We start from the raw sequence: 27,397 nt of genomic DNA, 5'->3' as shown, positions 1-27,397 counted from the left end.
AACAGCCCATTTGACGAGATAAAATAGGTCTATTTTTACTCAGTTTTTCTGAAATTATTGCTCAATCCTGAAGACAAAGCTTGCTGTTTGTTAGGCAACCACTTGCTGGTAAGTGTTGAGTCTTTTGGATTTATGACAGGTAAAGCCTCCTTTTCGTCATTCAGGATACAGGCTGAATGAATGTGCTGAGGAAAAAGATGTTACAAATTACATGAAATCACAGAGATGATGATTCACATAAGACTGATACTATCACAAGCCCTCTGTGTTTGAAATAGAAGAAATGGTTTGTGGTGAATTTTTTAGTTTACAAATGACCCTTTCATGCAGCATGAATCATTCATTTATCTGATATCTTTTGATAACAGGTATCTACAAAAATGAAAGCAGTAAAGCTGAAGTTATTATTTATGTAGATACATTGAATGATTTATTTTTTAATGGTAAAAGAAACCTACATACCTTTATTTAGAAGTATCGTAATTTCCGGACTATTGAGTGCACCTGAATATAAGCCGCACGCTGCTGTCTCCAACATCTCACCATCGATTCATTGATGCCAAGCTTATGTACAGCAGCTCTGTTTCCTTCTTCGACAGCCAGATCGATCACCTTTAACTTGAAAGCTGCCTCATATGCATTTCTTCATGTGTTTGCCATGACGAGGGTGTGTGCATAATGCGCAAAATTACTGATGTGAATTTAGTGTGAGTGCGTTTGATTTACAGTAAATTAGCCGCATCATTGTTTAAGCTGCAAGGTTCAAAGTGTGTGAATAAAGTTGCAGCTTATAGTCCGGAAATTACGGTAAATTCTGATTTGATAGTGGTTTCAACAATGATGGGGATTGATGTTCAGACTTGTGACCCTTCACAGGCAGTGACCTGGTTGAAGCTGAAAAGACTGGCATTAAAGTTGTGGAGTCTCCTTATGTTGTGTCATTCAGAGACATGCCAGAGTACTTTAAACCTGGCCTACCCTTTGACTTTACGGTAAGAAACATCTTTTATTGCATTGCATTTGTATCGTGAAACTGTACAAATATTTTACATCATTATTATTTCCTCATACTCTAATGTATTTCTGAGTTCAGTTGAGTTGCTGTCAGTGAAATGAAATGTGTAACATCACATATCAGATCCAGGTAAGTCACCACGATGGTTCCCCAGCCAGAAACGTCCCAATCAAGTTGACTGTACAGGCGACTGTCCTGCCCCTGGTGGTCACTTCAGGGACGACAAGAGCCTCCATCAATATGCCCAACATCCAGCGCCCCCAAGTCATCAAAGTAAGTATGATCAAAGCCAGTACAGTGTATGAATGTGAAGGGTTTCACTTGTTTTCTCCAGAAGGATCCAGAACATTATGTGGATGGATGAAAAGTAGAATATCACATCTAACGTCACAATAAAAGGACTCTCTAATATCCTGTCCACACTAACATTGATAGTTTTCTAAACAAATGTTTTCTTCCTCCATTTTTTAATTATTTTTTTATGTCCGCATGACCTTAACTTTACAAAATATCACAAACAGAGCAAAACATCACTCCAAAACTTGTCCAAATGCTCAGATAAACCATAATTAGTGTTGTTCAACCTGTGGACAACATGGGTAATTGTGGGCGTAGCAGACAAGGAAGCTTTAATCTGTCATGAAGGGGAAGCAGCAACAAGAAGTTCAGTTCTAAACTTAATTTTCCCTAAGTGTTGGTTGTGGTTGTGGAAGTGTATTTTAGATTAGATTAGATTAGATTCAACTTTATTGTCATTACTCAGTATACAGGGTAACGAAATGCAGTTAGCATCCAATCAGAAGTGCAAAACAGCAGAAGTGCAGTATAATACCGTTAAATATCATATGTACAGGTAAGTAATATGTACAGATAAGTGCAGTTATGTACAACTAGTGCAAATAAGGTGGTTAAATTAAATATTGAATGTGCAGTTGAATATACAGTTGAATAAATAGGATGTTCATTACAGAATATACACATATACATACATACATATATACACCTATGCATGCACACAAAGCTTAAGTGTGGATGTAAGCATATACATATATACACACACATGTAATATTGGTTGTGTGATATAGATTTAACAGTAAGGAGTATTGATGAATGTGTACAGCTATGGAACCAGATGTGTAGTTATCAGTGCATTTGTGCGCCAAGAGTCAACACAGGTAGGAGGAGGGTGTGGAGTCATCTGCTGGCAGAGTTCAGTAGGGTGACGGCTGTGGGGAAGAAGCTGTTCCTGTATCTACTTGTTCTGGTCAGCAGACTCCTGAATCGCTTCCTGGAGGGGAGGAGTTGAAAGAGTCTGTTGGCTGGGTGAAAAGAGTCTCTGAGGATGCTACGCGCCTGGCGCACACATCTCTTCTTGTAGACTCTCTCAATGTCCGGAAGTGGGGCACCAATGATGCATCGGGCAGTTTTCACCGCCCTCTGGAGTGCTTTGCGGTCCGCAGCAGAGCAGTTACCATACCACACTGTTATACAGTTAGTCAGGATGCTTTCTATTGCGCAGCGGTAGAAGTTGCCCAGGATGACAGCAGACAGCTGGTTCCTCTTCAGTGTTCTCAGGAAGAAGAGACGCTGATGGGCCTTCATAATCAGGTGGGAGGTGTTGGTGGACCAGGTCAGGTTTTCTGTGATGTGGGTCCCCAGGAATTTGAAGCTGGAGACACGCTCCACCTCCATGCCGTTGATGTGGAGGGGGGTGTGGGTGCCTCCTTTCTCCTTCCTGAAGTCCACGATGATTTCTTTTGTTTGCTGGTGTTGAGGAGTAGGTTGTTGTTCGCACACCAAGCAGCAAGGTGTTTGACCTCTGCTCTGTATGCCGACTCGTCATTGTCGCTGATTAGTCCGATCACAGTGGTGTCATCTGCGAACTTTATGATGGAGTTGGATTCATACATAGGTCTGCAGTCGTGGGTGAAGAGGGAGTAGATGAAGGGGCTCATCACACAACCTTGTGGAGTACCAGTGATGAGTGTGAGGGTGGAGGATGTGATGTGGTCTGACCTAACATGCTGTGGTCTGTTGGTCAGAAAGTCCATGATCCAGTTGCAGAGGGAGGTGCTGATTCCAAGGTCTGTGAGTTTAGTGATTAGCTTGGCGGGGATGACAGTGTTGAATGCAGAGCTGAAGTCTACAAACAGCATTCTTGCATAAGTGTTTTTATTGTCCAGGTGTGAGAGTACACAGTGCAGCGCTGTGGAGACTGCATCCTCTGTACTCCTGTTGCTGCGGTAGGCATATTGGTGTGGGTCGAGTGTGGGGGGCAGACAATCTTTGAGGTGTGTCAGGACCAGCCGCTCGAAGCACTTCATCACTATGGGAGTCAGTGCCACAGGGCGGTAGTCATTCAGGCACTTTGGAAAGGAGAGTTTTGGCACCGGTACAATGGATGTGGTTTTGAAGCACGCCGGTACTACTGCTTGGGCCAGGGACAGGTTGAAAATGTCCGTGAATATTCCTGAGAGCTGCTCAGCACAAGCCCTGAGCACACGTCCTGGAATACCATCAGGGCCAGCAGCCTTGCGTGCGTTGATACGGCTTAGTGCGATCTGGACGTCTGTGTGTGAGAGGGTGAGTGGCTGAAGGTCTTCAGAGGGTGTGAGCTTTATGACCTTTTCTTTATTGTCCTTGTCGAAACGGGCATAAAAGTCATTCAGTTCATTTAGAAAGGACATATCTATGGTTGCTGATGAGGTGTTGCTGTTCTTGTAATCTGTGATGGCCTGGATGCCCTCCCACATGCGACGAGGGTCGGAGTTCACAAAGTGTTCCTCCACCTTGAGCTTATGTTCATGCTTGGCCTTTTTGATGCCCCTTTTCAGTTCTGCTCTGGATGCACTGTAAGCGAGTGCATCTCCTGATCTGAACGCGTTATTACGTGCTTTCAGTAGGAGTTGCACTTCCCTGTTCATCCAAGGCTTCTGGTTGGGGTATGTGGTGATCTGTTTCTCAGTGGTAACACTGTCAATGGTGGTGTTGATGTGCACTACTACTGCATGAGTATAAGAGTCAATGTCAATCAATGTATTCTTTGCATGATGTGGATTTGTCCATAATGCTGATCCGGTCCATCTCCTAAAGGTCCACAGGTATCCATGCAGGTCATATGTATGCACCTGGATTTGATGTTTCAGGTATAGCTTCATTACACAAAGAAATAATAGACATGAGTAAAATGGTATATGGATGCCATTGTTTTCTATTCTCATACATGAATACACACAAACTGGAGTTTAAAAATCCTACCCTTTGTAAAAAAAAAAATTCAAATATTCATGGGAAGGAATGCTTCTCAGACCAAAAAAGGGTTTGTTCGAGGTGCTCTTTGGAAAAAGGGATTCAAAAAGTAGATATCAAACTGGAAGAAAAATCCAAGGCATTTTAATGTTTAAAGAGAGTGCCTTGGATTTTTCTTTCTACCCTTTGTAGTTTTAAAAATGATAGTTTTTGTGACCTAAAACAGTGTGGATGAGAGGTCCAAACATCTAAAAAATATGTTTTGTAAAATATCCACATTAGATTTTTTGAAAGAACATGTCACAGGCACATACAAATCCTCCATGATGAACTTTAATATCTATGTATAAATCATTTGTCTTTTTCTATGTGACTCTTTACAGCATTTCTGTTAAAAACTGCATTTACTTTTAAAAATTGTGTCCTAGGTTGTGACCACTGAGGCTGGCCTTAGACAAGACCAACAGGCCCAAAAGCAGATCAGTGTTGTACCATACATGACCTTTAACCGCCAGCAACAAAACTACCTGTACATCTCCACGGGGGTCAACAGAGTGTCCGTGGGAGACCAACTGTCTGTGACGCTGACCATCAATACTGCAGACCAGAGCCACAGGGACTTCATCCAACACATTACCTATATGGTGAGACCAAAGGAAAAGTTAACAATAAAAAAAGCATGAGCTCAGGAAGTGCATAGAGAAAGAACTGGGGATCATGGTCCCATTCTCTATTGAGATGTTGCACTCGGCCAAATTGACCATGATAGTAACAAGTACGGCAGACAAGTACATATGGAGGACAATGGTGGTGGGAAGTAAGAAGGCGATAACCAAAAAATGGCTGAAATCAGATGGGAGTGGATATGCCTTTATTACACAATAGACCTAAATCCGTAAGGGAGGAGGGGCGGAGTATGTGCCTCTGTTATACATCAGAGCCTACACGGGGGTACTGCCACTGATATGGGGGGAATCTGCTGCATCTCCTTTGTACTAATAGCCAGTGACTCTGTGATTTTTTTGTGAGTTTTTTTTCCTCCTCCTGTCCTGTTCTTGCCCTGGGAGAGTGTCCATGCCCCCCCGGTTGAGAACCACTGTTTTATTGTATAAAAAAAAGAGAAAAAAGAGATAACTAACCTATGAGGTTATAAGGTCAGCTGGGTTTTTCCAGCATGCCCATACAGTTGATAGTTTGGAAAAGAGTCAAATATCTTTACTTTTTTATTCATTTGTTTATTTGAATCTTTTTTTTTTTTTCTCTCAATAAGATTTATGGTGTGGCAATACATGTGGCCAGATCTAAGTTAAAAGGATGTGCTCGTACGTAGATACTTTAGGTAATCAGGCTGCAAGAAGATATACAATGGCAATATCCTGGAATTTTAGAAACATATACATCACCTAACCTCTGTTCATAGTAATGCTTACCTTTGACTGTTTTATATTTATGTTTATGTTTATGTTTACGCATTTGGCAGACGCTTTTTTCCAAAGCGACTTACAGGGGAAAACCAATTAAATCACTCAATCAATCAAATTTTATTTATATAGCGCCAGATCACAAGAAAGTTATCTCTTGACATTTTATATATAGAGTTGGTCAAAACCAGACTCTAAGCCAATTTACAGAAACCCAACAGAATCCTCCAGGAGCAAACACTTGTGACTGGTGACAGTGGCGAGGAAAAACTTCCCTTTAACAGGCAGAAACCTCGAGCAGACCCAGACTCCTGGAGGATGGCCGTCTGCCTTGACCAGTTGGGGTTAAAGAGAGAGAGTAGAGAAGGGGAAAAAGAGAGAGCGATAGAGATAGGGACTGGGGGAGAGGGGGAGAAGGGGGGAGTAGGGGGAGACACATGGAGGCGGTTGAGGATAAGTGAGTGGTGATGATGAGGGCAGGGAAGAGGCCGGACCACCGCAGCAGGTCCAGAGATAATCGTGAAAGAATCTGTGGTTGTCCTGGGAAAAACCTTATTAGAATATTTAAAATGGAATGTTTGAAAGTGCTAGGACAGGAGGTGCTCTCGGAAGAGCTGGGTCTTCAGGAGCTTCTTGAAGATAGGCAGGGATGACTCTGTTCTTGTAGCACTTGGTAGAGCGTTCCACCAACGTGGAACGACCCATGAAAAGAGCCTGGATTGTCTTGTACAAGGTCTGGGGACCACCAGACTACGTTCCCCAGACGAGCGGAGTGGTCGTGGGGCGACATAAGCTTTTATTAGTGCACCTAAGTAGACAGGAGCAGACCCACGGAGAATTTTGTAGGCTAGGATTAAAGATTTGAATTTGATGCGGGCAGCTATGGGTAGCCAGTGTAACTCAATGAGTAAGGGGGTGACATGTGCCCTTTTAGGCTGATTGAAGACCAGACGCGCTGCTGCATTCTGGACCATCTGTAGTGGTTTGACAACACAAGCTGGGAGGCCCGTTAGAAGAGCATTGCAGTAGTCAAGACGGGAGATAACCATAGTCTGCACCAGGAGCTGGGTGGCCTGTTCGGTTAGGTATGGCCTGATCTTTCTTAGGTTGAACAGAGTGAAACGGCATGATCGGGTGACAGAGGCAACGTGATCCGTGAAGGTCAACTGATTATCAATCATGACTCCCAAGTTACGTACTACACTGGTAGGAGCCAGAGGTATGGAGTCAATAGTGATGGAGATGTCCAGCTGTATGGTTGGCTTAGCTGGGAAGACCAGCAGTTCAGTTTTGGACAGGTTCAGCTGAAGGTGATGGGCTTTCATCCATGCAGATATGTCAGAGAGACAATCTGAGATCCGCACTGAGACTGTGGAGTCATCAGGTGGGAATGACAGATAGAGCTGGGTATCATCAGCATAGCAATGATATGAGAAGCCGTGTGAGTGGATGATCTGACCGAGTGAGGTGGTGTATATGGCAAAAAGGAGGGGGCCCAACACAGAGCCTTGGGGGACCCCCGTGGTGAGGCGGTGAACTGCTGATGTGTGCCCTAGCCAGGACACACTGAAGGACCGACCAGTAAGGTAAGATTGAAACCAGGAGTGTGCGTGGCCTGTGATGCCCATGTTCCAGAGTATGGATAACAGGATATCATGATTGACAGTGTCAAATGCTGCTGATAAGTCCAGTAGAATGAGTACTGAAGACTTGGCTGCTGCTCTAGCCTCTTTCAAGGCTTCTGTCACAGACAACAGAGCCGTTTCAGTGGAGTGGCCGATTTTGAAGCCAGATTGGTTGATGTCCAGGAGGTTATTTTGGGAGAGGAATTCTGTGACCTGTTTGAAAACAGCCCTTTCGATGATCTTAGAAAGGTATGGGAGGAGTGAGACTGGTCGATAATTCTCCACTTGAGTGGGGGTGAGGGAAGGTTTTTTGAGTAGTGGTGTCACCTGCGCTTGTTTAAATACTGTAGGAAATGTTCCTGAAGTCAGTGAAGCATTAATCACATGTGTGATTGGTGCTGTGATAGTAGGGGCAACAGACTGTAAGAGGTTGGATGGAATAGGGTCCAACAAGCATGTTGTAGGACGGCTAGAGGAAAGGAGTTTAGACACCTCGTTCTCTGTGAGGGGAGTAAATGAGGGGAATGACGCAGTTGGGCTTTTATCAGTTGAGTTAGTAGTAGCCATAGTCAGGGGAGAGGAAGCAGTGTGTGATGATGATGATGTTGAAGAAGGAGGCGTGCAGTCTATGGGTGGATCAGTGAACTGACTGCTGATAGTAGACACTTTATTTGTGAAAAATGAAGCAAAATTGTCTGCTGTCAGATTAGTAGTGGGCGGTGGAGGTGGAGGGTTGAGTAGTGTTTTAAAGGTTGAGAATAGTTTCTTGGTGTCGGTGGCAGAATGAATTTTGTTATTATAGTAAGCCTTCTTCGCAGCAGTGACACTGGATGAGAAGGATACCAATAGTGACTGGAATGTGATCAGGTCAGAAGAGCTTTTTGTTTTGTGCCATTTTCTCTCTGCGGCTCTGAGGTTGGTACGCAGCGACCGGAGGTTATCATTGAGCCATGGGTGGGACTGGGAGGATCGAGCGGGTCTAGTAGATAGAGGGCACAGATTATCCAGACAGGAGCTAAGTGTAGAGCACAGAGACTCAGTGGCATCGTTAACCTCTAAGGAGGAAAAAGTGCTGGGGGGAGGGAGAGCGGAGGCTACGACAGTGGAGAAGTGGGTGGGGGACAAATTGCGGAGGTTGCGGCGGAAAGAGACCATGGGGGAGGGAGCAGAGTGTTTTTCAGGGAGAGACACACTGAACTGAATGAAATAGTGGTCAGACAGGTGTAAAGGTGTGACTGTGAGGGCATCTGTGATGCAGTTTCGGGTGAAAATGAGATCGAGCTCTTTACCAGCTTTGTGGGTTGGAGGACTGCAAACCCGCTGTAGCTCAAAAGAGAGTATTAGTGACATGAAATCTGAGAAGCTGGGATTGTCTAAGTGGATGTTCATGTCACCGAGGACTAGCATGGGGCAGTCATGCTCTGGGATGGAGGAAAGCAGAGTGTCAAGCTCATCAGGAAAATCACCCAGTTGCCCTGGTGGACGATAAATGACAATTATGTAAAGTTTGACTGGTGCTGTCACTAGGATGGCATGGTATTCAAAGGAGTTGTATTTGACTGAAGGTAGGAGTTGATTGTGTTTCCATTTGTTGGAAATTAACAGACCCACACCACCTCCTCGTCCAGATGGACGAGAGGTATGAGAGAATGTGTGGCTGATAGAAAGTGCGGCTGGGGTTGCATTGTTTTCAGGCGTAATCCAGGTTTCAGTGAGAGCCAGGATGTCCAGTGTGTGATGGTTGGCATAGGCAGCAATAAAATCTGCTTTGTTCACTGCAGATTGGCAATTCCATAACCCTATAGAGAAGGACGCACCAATGACTGCGGTGTATATTAATGGGCGGAGATTGGTGATATTACGATGCCTTTTAGCAGTGTGAAACCCCATACGTGAACTGAAAATAACAGGAATAGGATGGTGACCAGTAGAGAGATTGTTCCTCAAAGGTGAGCTGGTGTGAGTGAGGGGTGTAACTGTCATTAGTGAGGGGCTGGGAGAGGAGGAGAGATCAGCTGGGGTGGTATTCAGTCTGACTACAGACTGTACAGGAGACTCTGAACGTGGTGATGTTTGATGTGACCAGCAGGGGGAGCAGGTGACTGCAGCAGAAGACGGGGAGCGTAGTCACATAGGTGTGGGAGTGGTTTTAGTCTGGACAGCGTGTTGAATGTTTTGAGCCAGGACGCTGCTGCCTAGTGTAGAGGGGTGGACGCCATCGGACTTGTAGAAGGAGGAGCGGTTCCAGAACAGATTAAAGTTATCAATAAAACTGAAGCCGTTCAGAGCAGAGGCGGACTGGAGCCAGGTGTTCAGGCTGAGGAGGCGGCTGAAACGGCCCACACCACGGGCAAAGGAGGGGAGGGGCCCGGAAATGAAAACAGCCTTCCCGGATCTTTTCAGTTTATCAAAGAGGTTTTTAAAATGAACCTTCGTCACTTCGGACTGTTGAAGAGAAGTGTCATTGAAGCCCACGTGAACTATGATCCGGGTAACGGTGGACGGCAGTGAGAGCAGCAGCTGAGGGAGTTCATGGAGGATGGAGGTGACGGTGGAACCAGGAAAACACCTGGTTATGGCGTTAAAGAAACGGACGTGACGGATGATGGAGTCCCCGAGGATAGCGGTGGTCGGAGGGAAAAGTGGTCGAGGAGACAGTGTTGAAGGTGAAGGGTTCCTGGTCTCTCTAGGTGGACATTCCACGGGTGGACCGTCGGAGTGACGGCGGACGGCCTCTCGGAGGAGGCGGCGCCGGGCAGAGGAGCGGACCGAGGAGCGGGGACCCTTGTTCGACGGCTTCACAGGAGGACCGGCTTTAGGACCGTCGCCGGTAATCAGCTCGGTGGCAGCCACGGAGTCAGCAGGAGCCGGTTCCGGGACAGAGCCAGGTGGGATGGGGGGCACACCAGCCGCGGGGGGAGGAGCCGGAGCGTCCTCCACGGACAGGACGGCGAAGCGGTTTGATGTGCTGATGGTCGGCGGTGGTGAGTCTTTGCTGGTGTTCTTTTTGCGGCCACGAATCACCACTTCAGACCAGGGTGTAGAACACGGGGGGCGAGAACAGGCAGAGGAAGGATCCCATAACACCGTATCATCACAGGAGGCTTTGGGCTTCTCTGCGCTTTTCAGAAACAGACTGGACAGTGTGGGAAGGCGGCTGGAGAAACCACAGAGCTGGGCATTTTTCTCCTCGAGTTCTGCGGAGAGGCGCAGTATTTCCTCTTTGAGATCCGCGATAGTTTGGTAAGCCTTTACCAGGGTTTTGTTGGCTTCGACAAGAGGACTATCTCCGGCTGATGAGGATGACGCCATGGTGGAAACAGCGAGATACCGGGCAGAGCGCGGGAAGCGATGGGTGACAACCAGAGGTAAGGATCCACTGACAATACTAACCTGTCCTGATGAAGGTTTGGATTGATGGCGTCAAGTTAAAAAGACACGGTTAAGAGGTTAGGTTCAAGTGAGTAAGCGTTGAAAGGCAAGAAATAAGTAGTTAAAAGGCTGGATTTCTAGGAGTAGATCCGCCGGCGGTTTGACAGACGCCACGCATGCGCAAATGCTTCAATATATATATATATATATATATATATTTACATTTATTTAATTAATCCTAATGTAATTCATTGGAATTCTCTTTATGGGATTATGGTTATTGTGTCAACCAATCTATTCTTTATACGGTCTTGTACAACAACAACAACAACAACTGTGTTATGCCACTGTATATATATTTTTTTCTTTTTTGTCAGATTGTAATTAAGGGTCATGTAATAACCTGTGGTTTTCAATAAAGAGAAAGTTACAAAAAAAAGGAATGGAATATTTGAAATAAAAAAAGAACAAAACTGATGTGTGTCTTGATGCGTTGAACTCTTTCAGGTGCTCAGCAAAGGCAAAATGGTCAGTGCTGAACGTGTGGATGTGACTGGTCAGGTGTTCACCAGAGTCACACTGATGGTCACCCCTCAGATGATGCCATCATTTCGGTTTGTAGCTTTTTACACCATTCCTTGGACCAGGGGTGAGGAGGTCGTGGCAGACTCCATCTGGGTGGATGTGTCTGATACCTGTGTTGGAGGGGTGAGTGGTCCACAACAAACTACTATCACAAGGAACAGGGGCTAAAATTACCATTGGAGTGTTTAGAATAAAGAGCGCTAAAGTTCTGCCAATGTATTGGATTGTATTGATACGAACTGAATTTATTCACAGTGACGGCTGGGGGATTTATGTGACCACTAGAGGGAGTAGTGAGTCATTCTGTCAGTTTACTGTAGCAAAGAAAACTAACGGCACAGGACCTTCAAGCAAAGCATCAGAAGGTGACTGGATGAGAACCATAAAGAAACAACTTTTAGATTCAAAGAAAGTGAGTGATAAAAGTTGGAACTACTGTTGTTTTCTCCACTGGACTCAGCCATAAATGTAAAGAATGGAGTTTGATGCTGAAATGTCAGTGTTCTTTCTACATGGATGAGTTCAATTTTGAGGTTTATGAAGATATAAAGTTATTATGGGATATTTTTATCTTTGCTAAGTTGTCATTTGTTGATGTACAGTTCAGACTAAACTGTGACAGTTCTGACTTTGTTTGTTGGATTCCAAACAGATCTTTTGTTCAGCTACTGACAACACAAACTGAACAGAAAACACAGGTGATTTGTGTTTTTACTGTGGCTGTTTTCATTCTAAAAACAAAGCTAAGCTAACAGAGCTATAATGTAAACTATCAGCTGATCCAACACATGAAGATTATAAGACACAGTGTTATTTTTGGGTTCAGATTCATTTTACAATAAAGTAGTGTTAGTTTTATTTTGTTTAGTACAGTTTTTACTGTTCTGCTCTTCTTACTTTTTTTGTACCAGAGTTACTTTGATTCAACCCAAATTAGCAAATGTGAAATCTGTCCTGGACCACAGCATGGGCCTGATAGCTGGTCTTTGGTCCAACTAAAAGAGGTAGTCTCGGTCCAGTTCAAACTGACACCACTCATTGGATGATTTAATTTATCTGTATACAACTTGTCAAAATTTCAGTGTTCTTGAAAAAATTGGCTTAAGGTTGATAGACAGTAACACCCACATTAACTCATCTGTTCTGATCTTTGATGAAGCATTTTAAATATTTTACCAACCTGATCAGTGATTGTTTTTTTTTTTTCCTCTTCTTCAGTTGTTCAATCTTGTTTTCAGTTTTATTAAGGATAGTCCCTTGAGATGCACCATCTCTTTTTCAAGGGTGTCCTAGTTCCTTTTTTTATTTTTTTTTCTCCTAAATTTTGAGTTCTAAATGTTGTCATCCCAAACACATCCTTATACTTTCTCTCTAACAGCTGAGTGTGGGTCCAGTGGATGGCATAGGTAGAGACTACAGCCCTGGGCGCAGCTTCGGTTTTAAACTCAGAGGAGATCCGGGGTCAAAGGTCAGCCTGGTGGCAGTGGACAACGCCGTGTATCTGCTGAAAAATGACAGACTTACACAGAAAAAGGTGTGTGTAAATGACAAAGAGTTCAGGAAATGTACTTGTATATTTTTTTTATAAATTGTCGATTATTATGTAAATGGATTATTGCAATTATTGGGATTTATCAGATTATAACATTTGCATTATAATGATAATCGTCTCCATTATCTGTGCAATAACATCTGGATGAATTTAACAGAAATCAACGCTATTTCCACATGATCTTACACTGACATCTGACTGGTCCTCTCTTAGTGATGTCACCTTGTTGTATAACTGTCACCATAAGGCACTTAAATTCTACTTTTACCTGTTATTATCACTCATTTCTTCTTATAGTTCAGTAATGCGCTTTGGACATTTAGTTATCTATGTCAATCTGTCCGCTCGCTTTAACTAGTGGGTTAGATTGCATTTCCTCATAGCTCGATTCTCTCTGTGGTTCTGCCATGTGTTTTCTCTCAGAGGTTTAATTGGGTTTCTTTTCTGTTTAATATTTTAAAGCCTTATCCTTAACATATTAAGTGCCTTAAGATAATCACACATTGTGACTGGCACCGTAACACAGTAGTGAAGTCAAAAATTTTAAATCTATGCTATTTTTATGAAGCCTAAAAGGAAAACAACAACTTATTTTTCCAGTGTTTGTTGTCTATAAATGGCGCCTAATCCTCATTTGGGGACTTTCAGATTTCAAGAGACAAAAATCTCACACTATTACCAGGGTAAAGTCATATTTCTTTTTATATATATGTCACAGTAGAGATTGAAATCCAGTAGGATTCCTAATCCTACTAGGACAGATAGTAATTGTAGTTTGTCCTAGGACAAACTAAAATTTCAATCTGTCCTAGTAGGATTAGTAATCCTACTAGGACAGATTGAAATTTCAGTTTGTCCTAGGACAAACTGAAATCCTACAAGAAATTAGGATCTGAAGATTGGAATTCCTATCTGTCCTAGGAGAATTTACAATCCTCCTAGGACAGATTGTAATTCTATTTGGAAGTGGGATCTGAAGATTGGAATTTTGGAATTTCAGTTTGTCCTACAATTTCGCCATCACCATTCCAGCTGAATTATTTTCATATCTTAGATACAGTATATGGCCCTTAGGTCAATACACATTGTAACCAGGATGCCAGCTGTCCTATCTGGTCCAACCTTATTCAATGGCCGTTTGTAACTGTCATTGGTATGTAAATGAGACACATTTGTATTCAGAAATCGGTAGAATTTGAAAAACGTACCTGTAAACAACCCGTTGCCATGGCAACATACTATTTTATTATTATCTAATTGTTGCCAAGCCATTCAGAAAATGTACAATGTTAAAGTTGGCATTTTGCTGCCCCCTGGTCTAGATGGTAGGGTTAAAAGTAAAAGAAACAACAATATTCTTACAAACCATGATTTTATTCAGAATTTAGACAGACTTTGAATCTAATATTCTATAGAAACAACAATATTCTTACAAACCATGATTTTATTCAGAATTTACACAGACTTTGAATCTAATATTCTATAGAAACAACAATATTCTTAAAAAACCATCATTTTATTCAGAATTTACACAGACTTTGAATCTAATGTTCTATAGAAACAACAATATTCTTACAAACCGTGATTTTATTCAGAATTTACACAGACTTTGAATCTAATATTCTATAGCTAAGCTTCAAAGACTTTTTCTAAGACTTAAATGTGCTGCATACTACTCACTAGTTAAGTGACAATAACCTTAGTCTATAGTACTAACTTCAAAATTTCAAACAAGTAATACTATAGAGGTTTTGTCAGTTGTTTTTTTCTAATACTTAAAGGTGCTACATACTACTCAATAGTGACAATGAACTTAGTCTATAGCTAACTTCAAAATTTCAAACAAGTAATACTACAGAGGTTTTATCAGTTATTTTTCTAATACTTAAATGTGCTACATACTACTCAATAGTGACACTAACGTTAGTCTACAGCTAACTTCAAAATTTCAAACAAGTAATACTACAAAGGTTTTCCCTTACACTGATATAGATATGAAAGATATGAAAATAATTCAGCTGGAATAGTGATGGCGAAATTGTATGCTTACCTATGCTGAAATTGACTGGAATTTTGGCTGTGAAATGATTCAGTCTATTTTCCATACATTTTGATATAATCTGACATTCTCCTAATAGAATTCGAGATTGTCCTGACAGAATTCTTATATTTTTTGCCATATTTTTCCAATCTTCAGATCCCACTTCCAAATAGAATTACAATCTGTCCTAGTAGGATTGCAAATTCTCCTAGGACAGATTGGAATTCCAATCTTCAGATCCTAATGTCTTGTAGGATTTCAGTTTGTCCTAGGACAAACTAAAATTTCAATCTGTCCTAGTAGAATTAGGAATCCTACTGGATTTCAATCTCTACTGTGACATAAGTATATATATATATATATATATATATATATGTGTGTGTGTGTGTGTGTGTGTATATATATATATATATATATATATATATATATATATATATATATGGTTATGATATATTTTTTTCCTTTTGTGTGGGTTTTGCATATCCAGGTGGAAACAGAAGTGAGAATGAGAAAAAAATTGCCAGTCTAATAAGTAAACGTTAAAGGATATGGGTATACAGAAGCGAGAAATCAGAAAAAGGTTTGAAATAATAGTATAGAAAGAAGCTTAGGGGGAAAAGAAAATAGATAAATAAAAATACAAGTAAATAAAAAATAAATAATAATAATAATAATAACAATAATAATAATAAATGAATAAAAATAAAGAAATAAAAATAAAATAAATAAACAGCAAAATCAATAATCTGAAACACAATAATAGTCATAATATTTCAAGACCAAACTCAAAATATCATGACAATAAAGTTGTAATGTTTTGAGAGGAAAAAAAAAATCATGAATCATTAGAAATATTTCCAGGTGACCAAACACAATATGTAGGTAGATCAACTATCTGAATATTTAGTACAAACCTACTTTTTATGTAATCTAATCAGATGTTATATACAGTTTGGCCAAAACACAAAGTTCCACAGTGTAACATTTAGCTTTAGCTTTATTTAGCCTGTAGCTTGAATTCTAACACACATTCACAGTGACATTGTTTCAATAAGCTTACGCAATATCACAACATTTATTTTTGTCATTTTATGGACACATAAGGTTACTGAACCTTGACCTGACCGACTCGTGCAGCCTCAGATCATAACCCTGACCCCACAGCCTTGTCCTGTAGGCAGTAGGCATGATGGGTAATCATTTTATCTGCCTCTCTTCTCACCCTGATGCATCCATCACTCTGGAACAGGGTCCATCTGGACTCATCAGACCACATGACCTTCATCCATTGAATCACAGTCCATCCTTTATTCTCTCTACAAACTGATGGGTGTTTAAGAAATGAAAAGGAACTGATTTTATCAGTTTGTTAAACCTCTTTACACCAAACTTTGTTGTTAAATCTAGGTGGTGATGCCTTTTCCTTATATCTTTTTCATACATACATAATATTGTGTTAAGTACAATTGTATAATCATCATCATATCATGACCCTTTTGTCAAACTATTATGACTTTATTACAAAAATGTATTATTTTTGGCCCTACTACTCCTCTGTAATACCAGTGATGTAAAATGAACAGAAAAACACAACTAGATTGCATTTGTGTTCATGTCACGAAGTGCTGCAGTCTAAAAGGTAATACTTGTAGTTGCTTAAATCATATTAGGATATTTTACTTAATAATAATAATGGATTGGATTTATATAGCGCCTTTCTAGACACCCAAAGCGCTTTACAGTATTGACCCATTATTCATTCGCGCTCACATTCTCCCTCTGGTGGTGGTAAACTACATCTGTAGCCACAGCTGCCCTGGGGCAGACTGACAGAAGCGTGTTACTTATTTCTCACTATCTTGTTCATTTAACTAATGTATTCACTAATTTTCGCCTAAAGAAGTACAGTGTAAGCCCGAATAAGATGAGTTTATTTAAAAAATTGAGAAAAGTGGTTGCCTTAAAAAAAATTAGTAAAGTAATTATTAATGAACTTTTGAAGTACATTTACCTTAAAATCTTTTGTAGTATCAACTTCTTGGCATAGTTATTACACTTAAATAATCAAGTTTAATGCACTGAAGTCTAAGTTGATTTAACTAAAAATATTTAGTAATAATAACTACCCAAAGCAGTTGATATTACAAAAGATTTTAAGTTAAATATACTTAAAAAGTTCATTTATTCACACATTTGACTATATCTACAAATGAGTTGACTATACTTAATATTTTCTAGTGATATTTTTAAGTGCATTGTAATATATATATATTTTTTAAGTATATTTGATATCTGAGCTTACAGTGTATAATGTTCGTCTGAGAAAACTGGACTTGAAACTTTATGTTCATATATTGAACACCCTCTTGGATCACACTCCAGTCCAGTTGGTGGCGTTAATTTACTTCTTTAAGCACCTTTAAGGAGGTTTGCCAACCATAAAAAATGCCACAGAAGAAGAAGACAGGAGGCGCTTAGTTAGTGACTGTCCATGAACTGGAGAGGAGCACTGAAGTTTTCTGAGGCAACGTGGAAGGTAGTTTTAGACAGAAAGAAGCATTAGGATTCTGAGGAAGCCCAGAAGTAAACAAACACGTACTACAGTGTTGTGCTGTAACGTGCACAAAGACACTGATTTGAACCACTGCTTACATGTCAAGGTTCCTTACTTTAAGTTTCACAGAGAAATCAGGCTCCACAGGTGTGTTTAAGCTCTTCCACCAATGTGGTTGAAGGTGTCATCCGCCAGAACACCTTGGGGTGGCCATTTTGAAACACCATGAGTCAGTGTGGAACCGCTCATTCTAATGTAGAAATCCTACTCATCCTAGACCTTTTGGCCTCTCCCTTGGGGAAAACCCTCCTCTCTCATCTCCCTTGATGAGAGCCTCTTGTGAAAAAGACAAACTCAAAACTAAATAGAGATCCATTCCAAGTTACATTAAAACTATTTAATTGTCCTATTCCCTTCACTTCCTTCCTACCTTCATTCTTGCCTAACTGTATAAAATTACCCATGTACTGCTGGCATGTATGTGTGTTGCTGTTATGGTATTTTGTTTGAATAAAAATAATTAATTATACTTGATATTTTTAAGTAAATTAAATAAACTTCACTAGTAGATATGAAGTAAACTGAACTTAAGACTAATGATCATGTTTACTTGTGTTTTTTGAGTGTACCGGTTTCCTAGATTCCATTAAGTAAGATCAACTTGTCATATTTTACAGTGTGGATAAAATTGTATTTTCTGATTGAAAAAAAAATATCTTAAGTGCTGCACTGACACACTAACTCTTCATGTACTCTTTTTACTTTTTGTCAGATTTGGGATGTTGTGGAGCACAGAGACTTCGGCTGCACCCGAGGTGGAGGCCGAGATGCCAGGAGGGTTTTCACCGATGCAGGACTGCTCTACGACTCCAGTTCTGGGTTTAAAACACCAAGCAGGCAGGGTACAGTACAAACAGTAACCTAACCTAAACCTAACCCAGGGTACATACAGGTAGAGACATACGAAGTGAATTAGGTTGGGAGTGTTTCATTGTGTATTTGACATGTTTGACAGTGAAGAAACTCATCGTATCTATCTATCTATCTATCTATCTATCTATCTATCTATCTATCTATCTATCTATCTATCTATCTATCTATCTATCTATCTATCTATCTATCTATAATTACTTTTGAGACTTTGTTTAAAATGGTTTTGATTCCTGGTTAATGCAATATTTTTGTTAAAACCCTTTAATTAAAGTTGAAAATCCACACTTCAGTCACAATTTCATTATTTCATTTCAAATACTTATGGACCTGACAGCATTTGATGATAAGACCAACTGAAACTATCAGTGCCACTGAAGTAGTAAACACTGAAGGTAAAATAATGAGCAGCTGTGGTTCAGGCGGTAGAGCAGGACATCCAATAACCAGGTGTTTGTTGGTTCAAATCCTGCTCTATCCCAGTCGTATGTTGTTTGCCTTCAGTGCCACTCACACTAGTGTGTATGAATGTTTGGTGGTGGTCAGAGAGTCTGTTGGTGCAGATTGGCAGCCACATTTTTGTCAGTGGCTACAGATGTAGCTTACTATTGCCAGTGAATGAATAATGGTTGTATTGTAAGCACTTTGAGTGCACCAAATAGAAAAGTGCGACATAAATCCAATCCATTATTATTCATGGTTGTGCTGTTTCAAAAGTGGTATGTCTCTGTATGGAAATAATCTAAGGAGAGAAAAAAAAGAATTCAGCTGTGAAGCCAGTTTAGAATTAGAAGGCTTTCATATACTGTCTAAATATTAGGTTAGAATTATTTCACTTTTTATGATATTGACTTTGTCAGATATGTCAGCCTTTACTGTATTAATCTTGGTTGTTATTGTACAGACAGACAAACTAAATGAATGAATGATTTTCTTGTCTTTACAGTCCTGCAGTGTCCAGGAAGTACCAGAAGGAGGCGTTCTGTGGATCTGCTGCAACGTAAAGCCCAGTTAGGTCAGTTGATAATGGTCATGATTAAAAGACCAAATTATGAATATATAAATATATAAATATACATTTCATGTATTAGATGCTTAATATTGGTTTTCCAAACTCTCACTGACAGAGGTCAGTCGGGTACCAAAACCACCAACAAATCAACCCTATGTATCCACAGACTGTATCAGTCATTGAATAAAGTATAAAGCTCAGTGTTTCCACATCTGTATTATGGGATCATCAAGTTTCCTTTATCAAATTAAAACTAACAGACGCTTATTTTAACAGTCACTAAACAAACACTGTCTCATAATGTTAACGTGCTGCGTCAGCTGATAGTTTACATTATAGCTCTGTTATCTTAGCTCTGTTATCTTAGGTCTATTAACTCAGGTCTATTAGCTTAGCTCTGTTAGCTTAGGCCTATTAACTTAGGTCTGTTAGCTTAGCTCTGTTAGCTTAGGTTTGTTTTCAGACTGAAAACCACAGTAAAACCACAAATCACCTCCGTTTTCTGTTCGGTTTGTGTTGTCAATAACTGAACTAAAGATCTGTTTGGAATTCAGCAAACAAGGTCAGAACTGTCACAGTTTAGTCTGAACTATGGATCAGCAAATGACAACTTAGCAAAGATAAGAAGATGCCATAATAACTTTATACCTTCATAAGCCTCATAATCAAACTCACCTGTGTAGGAGAAACACTGACATTTCACCATCCAACTGCATTCTGTACATTGACAGCTGAGTCCAGTGCAGAAACAACAGTGATTCTAGTTTATATTACTTCTTTTCTTTGACTATAAAAGTTGTGTCTTAATGGTTCTGTGAGAGACAGGCAGAATGACTCACTACTCCCTCTAGTGGTCATCTAGGCCTTTGTGTCAATTTAACTCAGTCTATTTCAACATCATCAAAGCCTTTTCTGATACACGTCTTCCCCTTGGTGTTTAGAACATACCTTCTTTAAGATTCAGATCCTTTAGTCCAGTTTGTCTTGGTTGTATTTTTCTACCTCCAGAGAGTCTCTATACGGAAAAGCTGCAGCGTCGCTGCTGTAAGGATGGCCTCAGAGAAATCCCCATGCCGTACTCCTGCACACGACGCTCCCTCTACATTACAGAGGGATGGGAATGCATCCGGGCATTCCGTTATTGCTGCGCCACCTACCGGGACCAAGTGTTTGACACTGAAATCCCAACCACCCCTCCACCCACCACCCCAGCACCCACCACCCCAGCACCCACCACCTCAGCACCCACCACCACAAGCAGACGACGCATGTTTAGTTTCAGTCCAATGGACATAGCTCCACGAGTTAACTTTGCACGCTTTGGTAAATACTGCACTTCACTTCAGCCTTGACTATCATGTCTATTTCTGAGTTAGCAGGGTTTTCATATATTTATTTATTACCTCCGCCAAGGAGGTTATGTTTTTGCCAGGGTTTGTTTGTCTGTTTGTTTGTCTGTCCGTTAGTGTGCAGCATAACTCAAAAAGTTATGGACAGATTTTAATGAAATTTTCAGGGTTTGTTGGAAATGGGATAAGGAAGAAATGATTAACTTTTGGGGGTGATCTGGAAGAAATCCTGGATTCTGGATCACTTTGAAATTTTCGTTAACATTGTGGTAAATGGGGCCAAAATTTTCGTTTCCCAATATCTCACTTAATTATTGACCAAAACTCATGAAATTTAACTCAGGAATTGACAATGGGGTCCTCTATCACATTTCAAAGGCTGATCCGGATCTGATCCAGAAGGCGGATTTTATTTTAAAAAATAAATGTAGGATTTGTATCACCGATTATGTGGGGAATTTTTTGTGCTTGGCGGAGGTCTGCGCTCTCCGAGTGCTTTTCTAGTTTATTTATTTATTTATTTATTTATTCATTCATTCATTTATTTATTTATTTATTTATTTATTTATTTATTTATTTATTTATTTATTTATTTATTTATTTATTTATTTTCCCCCACAGTTTCAGTGCATGTTCAGGAATAGTCTTAACACTTTAAGCACTTGAAGATTAGCTATATTTTAGCATCTGTGCTAAAATGCTTCCATAATAATAGTTGAATTTAATTTTGTCACCTGACAGATTTAATGTAATAAAAGGTAAACAACTTATAATCATCTGAATACCTTCACATAGGCCTGGAACCTAGACTCCTTGGAATGGCAGAAGTCCCCTTAAAAGAAGAAAGCTACCGTATGTACAACAAGCCTGTAGAGCGTGTTGAGATTCATTCTTTTAAGGAGGAGGAGGTGGAAGAGGAGGAGGAGGAAGAAGAAGAGGAAGAGTGGGAGGACATGGATGAGACTCAGGTGTATCTACGTTCCAAGTTTTATGAGTCTTGGCTGTGGATGGATGTTGACCTGCCCAATACTGTTGACAGAGATGGGTGAGTATTGTCATCATCACATTTGTTTCATGGATTATTCTCATTGTTTCCATTCATACATCCGTTTTATGGTAACCTTAGAACTGATTTTCCTTAAAAAATGTTCCAAGACTATTCTCCAGATGAGTTTTTAAAAAGTTGACCTTATCAACATCATATGAAAAGCAGAGGAGAGGCCTGAGTTGAAAAGGCAAAAAAAGGAAAATGATTTATAAGACAAAACAAGACAATAGAAAAATTTTTAAACAGGACAAAAAACAAAAATTATGTAAAAAATTAAGTTAAAAAACAGATAAAAAGGGATTAACACTATGTAAAAGATGAAGATGATGGAAAAAAACACAACTAAACAAAATGATGGACAAATTATATTTAAAAATTATGTTAAAAAACACATAAAAATTATGAAAAAAAAGATGCAACAAGATGGCATACAAGGAAATATCATGGAAAAAAGACATAACTAAAACAATGTAAAAGACACAAAAATGAAGGAAAATAGTCCAAAGTGCTGGAAAAAAAACATGAAAATATAAAAGTTGCAACATCATGAAAGTGATCATGAAAAAGAAAAAGACAATAAGAGAAAACATAGATACAAGAAGTAAAAAGTGATGGAAAGACATGTTAAAAACACATGAAAACAGATTAAAGCTACATAAAAGATGTAACAAGATGAAAATGCGGGAAAAATTCTGGAAAAAATATGGGAAAAAAACAGCGTGTGAAAAAAAAAGGAAAAAAACACACACCATAAAAGATGGAACAAGATGAAAATGCAGTAAAACTGTTGCAACAACCCAAAAATGACTTAAAAGATGTAAACAAACAAATTTGGAACAATGAAAGAACCAGTAAAAATGTAAATATTGTGGCAATTTGTGAATTTTACAAATTTAAAGAAATTCATCATTTTGGATATCAAGGTAGAATAGAACAGAATAGAATAGAATAGAAAACTATGTTTAAAATAACTGGGGAACCACTGATGTTGGTGATGTTTCAAAGGTCAGACTCCATGTTATTATGTGGGATCAGACCTCTGTACATTCCCAGGTTCCATCATGATCATTGTGTTTGATTAGTGATAAGCCCTGAATAAACAGCACTGTCACCACTTTAAACAAACACCAATATTAGGCTGAGCTTGAGAGTGTGGACATGTACCTGTTCTGATGCAGATGTCTGTGTAAATGTCACATCCATGTTTGCGTTCTGAATGTATTTGAATCAGACCTGAGCCTTTGTCACTGTCTACCCCATGTTCATATTTGACTTAACTATTTTTCAATCTTTTTTTTTTTCACAGATTTTTAAAAAAAAAAAATTTGTACTAGAATTTGTACAGAAAAATCCTTTCCGACAATTTGAAATCTGTATTCCCAGATGTTGAAATGTTACTCAGAGTGTTCATGTGTATGAAGGTGACCATCTGAACAGGAAAACGTTGTTTTTCAAGACTGAAACTTGTAGCCCAATGGGGCAGCATCATTTGAACTGGCTTTTGCTTATGTGCATAGAAAATGAAATCCTGAAGACCATTTATTTCAAGCCAATAATAATTCCTGTGAGTAGTTATCGTAGGGGCCCCAGTACACTGCTTTGTGCGGGGGCCCATAATGCTGATCAAATAGCCCTGATTGAATGTATACTGCATCTGTTGGAAAGGAGTTGGAGAAAATCCCTAACATGAATGTGATGAACAGGTTGGCGTCTAAGACTGTGGACCACCCCTTACCTGACAGCATCACAGAGTGGGGGATTCTGGCTGTTAGTTCATCCCCTCATACAGGTGAGAAAAAGAGTACTAGTGCTGAGGTGGGAGGATGTAATTCATGATGGTTTTCAGTGTCTTTTTGGTTTAACCTAACACAATGACATAGAAAAATACACAAAAATTACATCTAAAACCTCATGTACACCGAGCAGGAATCACATTGTGACTGACGGGATAAGTGGTCAAAATATTGATCATTTCATTATGATGGTACCTTTACCTTAGGTTGAATATATGAGGCAGCAAGTGAACATTTAGTTGCTGATGTGGTGTGTTGGAAGCAGCAAAATGAATAACATGAGGAAGTGAGTGACTTTGACCAGGTCCATATTGTAATGGTGTTGACTGGGTCAGAGCATCTCCACAACTGCAGGTCTAGTTGGGTGTTCCTGGTCTGGTTAGTTTGGTTAGTACCGACCAAAAAGGGACTAAGTAAAGACGCCCCAATCTCAGGACAATTGATCATCTGTGGGAGGTGTTGGACAAATAGATCCGATCCATGGAAGTCCACCTGTCTACTTCTAGGACTTCAGGGATCTGCTGCCAACATCTTGGTCTAGATACCACACACACCTGCAGTGATCTGGTGGAGTCTGGGCCTAAGGTGAAAGCTGTTTTTGTGGAAAACATACATTCTACATTATATTAGAATGGTGGGAATCATGTTCTGGTCCCATAGATGCTGGATTGGTTGAGATTTGCTTGGTTTTCAGATACTTTTGGTTGGTACTAAACACTTTACTTTGGAACTGAACAACAACATCTGGAGATGCCCTGACCCAGGAATTTGGACATCACAATTTCTCCCTTGTCACAGTCAGATCCCTGCTCTTGCCCATTTTGATGTTTCCATCACATCGACTTCAAGGGCTATGTTCACTTGCTGTCTAAGATATCCCACCTACTGATATGTCCCATTATAATGACATAATCAACCTTAATACCACTTTACCTGTCATATTGATATGACTGATCACTGTATGTAACACAAGCAAGTAAAAGAGCGACAGAGTCAAAAATCTCTGCAGTCTGGTCATATATTTTCAGCGAGTCTGACCAGATCGTGGAGAGCAATGGCAGAGTGGCTAATTGGGAGATTCGGGAGGATTCCCGATGGGCCGGCACATGTCAACCTGGACTTTGGGCCGGTTGGATGGAAAAAACACTTATCTGTCACTTCTTCTTGCATTCATTCTCCATATAACTGTGCATTCATTTTCTAGTCATCTGACAGCGCAGCCCCTACGTTGCAGTAGATTCGATGGGTTTTACCATCTGAGGGAATTCTTCCTTCCCAAATGTTTAAATTGGTTTGGTCCACGAGTCGTCTTTTCTGAAGTGGTAGTGCGAGTCAGTGGGTGGTGATGGGGGGCAGGACGAGGCCAGGTGGAGCAGAAAAGGCCAGGTTAAAGAAAAGTGAAGCTACTGAAAAGGTTAGGGTAAACCTGGCGGATTTATCTACCCCCCCCTTTACTTGTAAAATTATCTTATTAAATGGCAAACATCATATAAGTCAACAAGTAAATAAGATGACAAGAATGACTGGCTCTCATGATTTACTGTAATACATGTTGTTTTTCCGGGAATGAGGTTCCATGGAGCAGGAGTTTGCCTCCCTACAAAAATAAGGCCTAAAAAAACATGGCCCACAACCTCACAGCTGTCAACAAAAATGAGTGTTGTAAAGTTAGTTGTGAAAGTACACTGTACAATATGAGTACAAATTTACATCAGCGGAATTTTCAAAAGATTTCCTAAAGATTCTCCTTTCAAAACTCAAGTTCCAATGCTTCAGGACCAGTTTTAAAAATTTCATAATTTGCAAGATTTTTTCAGAGCAGAAGAAAAGCAACAAATGTTACGAAAACTCAAGTACAGACTAATGCTTAAACATGTATGTAATGTTAAGCCTGTTAGAATATTATTAAGCCCTCAAAACTTAACTCTATTATTTTTTTTTCGATTTCGAGCTTTCAAAGCTTTATTTTCAAGTTATGTTTTAAATTATGGCATAATATTTATCCTAAATATGTTAACCAGTTTCCTTCAAAACCTAAAAAAAGTAGGCAAGTCTCAAAGAGTTACCCATTGTTTTGATGGTCATGTCTGCAGGTTTTTGTGTTGCTGACCCTTACAACGTCAAAGCGGTGAAGAAATTCTTTGTGGACCTGAAGCTGCCGTATTCGGTCGCAAGGAATGAACAAGTGGAGATAAAAGCAGTGGTGCACAACTACCTGGACATGGACCTGCATGTAAGAGATTCACTTCCACTCTGGTCAATACGGCTGTTTTCTTCTTAGTGGAGAAAATGGATGAAACCAAAATACTTCATCTACAACAGAAACAACTTGAGTAACCTTTGTTAAAACCAATGAATTAGTGGCTGAATATTACTGAGGTATGTATTGAGGTACGTTTGTGTTGGGTTTCTTATCAGGTGAGGGTGGTGCTGATGAAGACAAACGACATGTGCAGCATCGCCTTTAAAGACCGACACACACAGGAAATATCAGTTCCAGCCCGTTCATCTGTAGCCGTGCCTTACACCATCGTACCTCAGGTGGTGGGGAAGCTTCCTATTGAGGTGATGGTGGTGAACAGGGACATGACAGGACAAGACCGCATCCAGAAGTTACTTCGGGTGGTGGTTAGTCACTTTTAATGGCTGTAGTGGCAACTTCTTCTACCTCTGTACACCACTAACGGAGCTGGTGTCTTGAAACCAGTCTGATGCGACACAATTCCCAAAACTCAAGGTTCTTCATTCAAAAGGTTTTCATTATAAATGTGTTCAGATACAAAAAATATAGAATCAACTAGAAAAGCATTCGGACAGCGCAGACCTCTGCCAAGGCAGATCAGTGCCCCCCCCCCCCCCCCCCCCCCCCGATCACCACCAAAATTTAATCATTTGTTCCTTGTGCCAGTGTCAACATTTCCTGAAATTTTCTTCCAAATCCGTCCATAACTTTTTGAGTTATCTTGCACACAGACAGAGAAACAAACAGACAAACCAACACTGACAAAAACATAACCTCCTTGGCGGAGGTAACAATTCAAGCTTTTCCCTGGTCATAATTGATGGTGGTTGGTCAGAAAAACTGTATCTCTCCACACCTGACTGTCTCCTAATGAGGAAATGCACATGTCAAGTGATGCACATTGCATGCTTTAACTGCACTCCACCTAGTGGTCCAATGAACAAATGCACTTCACAGTGATGAACTAAGTAATATTCCCACCAATATGAATTATGAATTTACATATCTCAAAATGATATTCTAGCAAACAAACAATAATTTAAACCAAAATAGAAATCAGTTAAGCAGATAACTTTTAAGAGATAGCTTTGAAAGATTTCTAATGGTTATGAAGTCTGAATCAGCTGAAAATTACAGAATTAATATTGTCTGTATTGGCCATGAAACATATTCTTCCCTCACTGCTTACCTGGACGTAGCTCTGGAGATGGCTAACCCTAAAGGTTTGTACATACTCTGAAAGAACAGACAAATTTGTTGTCTGTTCCAGGGCTGGGGGAAAAGAACAACATCATTTTTTTCTTACAGCCTTCTCTCAACACATCATCTAGGCAGAACTTTTTTCTTATGTAGTATCTGACAACTATTGTGTGATTGGTCATAAATTTGAAGTGGGTGTGGTTAATGAGGAAAAGTGGAGGACTTCTCAGGAGTTCTGCCTTTGAGTTTCTCGTGAATTATGAAATGTCTTGGCTAAACAAACTTTGTTCTTGTTCTTGCCACCTTGAGAAAACAAACAGATTTCTCTGTTCTTCCGGAGGAGGTAAAAACTTTAACTCTTCCACTGATGACACATCAGAAGAGTTCTCCTTCATGAACTTTCCACATG

General features: G+C 40.1%; 1 protein-coding gene across 1 annotated transcript in view; it reads left to right on the top strand.

The window, feature by feature from the left end:
* LOC115428835 (A.superbus venom factor 2-like) overlaps positions 1–27,397 on the top strand; it is a 73,298-nt gene that overhangs the window by 20,565 nt on the left and 25,336 nt on the right. The window contains exons 11-22 of the mRNA XM_030148059.1: positions 877–992; positions 1,139–1,288; positions 4,693–4,908; positions 11,190–11,390; positions 12,646–12,801; positions 18,187–18,316; positions 19,291–19,359; positions 20,365–20,679; positions 21,501–21,750; positions 23,457–23,542; positions 25,640–25,779; positions 25,965–26,174. Of these exons, the coding sequence (XP_030003919.1) occupies positions 877–992; positions 1,139–1,288; positions 4,693–4,908; positions 11,190–11,390; positions 12,646–12,801; positions 18,187–18,316; positions 19,291–19,359; positions 20,365–20,679; positions 21,501–21,750; positions 23,457–23,542; positions 25,640–25,779; positions 25,965–26,174 (2,039 nt within the window). The remainder of the gene's footprint in view (positions 1–876; positions 993–1,138; positions 1,289–4,692; positions 4,909–11,189; positions 11,391–12,645; positions 12,802–18,186; positions 18,317–19,290; positions 19,360–20,364; positions 20,680–21,500; positions 21,751–23,456; positions 23,543–25,639; positions 25,780–25,964; positions 26,175–27,397) is intronic.

The sequence above is a fragment of the Sphaeramia orbicularis genome, chromosome 11 (assembly GCF_902148855.1).
Source record: "Sphaeramia orbicularis chromosome 11, fSphaOr1.1, whole genome shotgun sequence".
Classification (NCBI taxonomy): Eukaryota; Metazoa; Chordata; class Actinopteri; order Kurtiformes; family Apogonidae; genus Sphaeramia; species Sphaeramia orbicularis.
The sequence above is the reverse complement of the archived record's forward strand: the minus strand, read 5'-3'. Positions and strand labels throughout refer to the sequence as shown.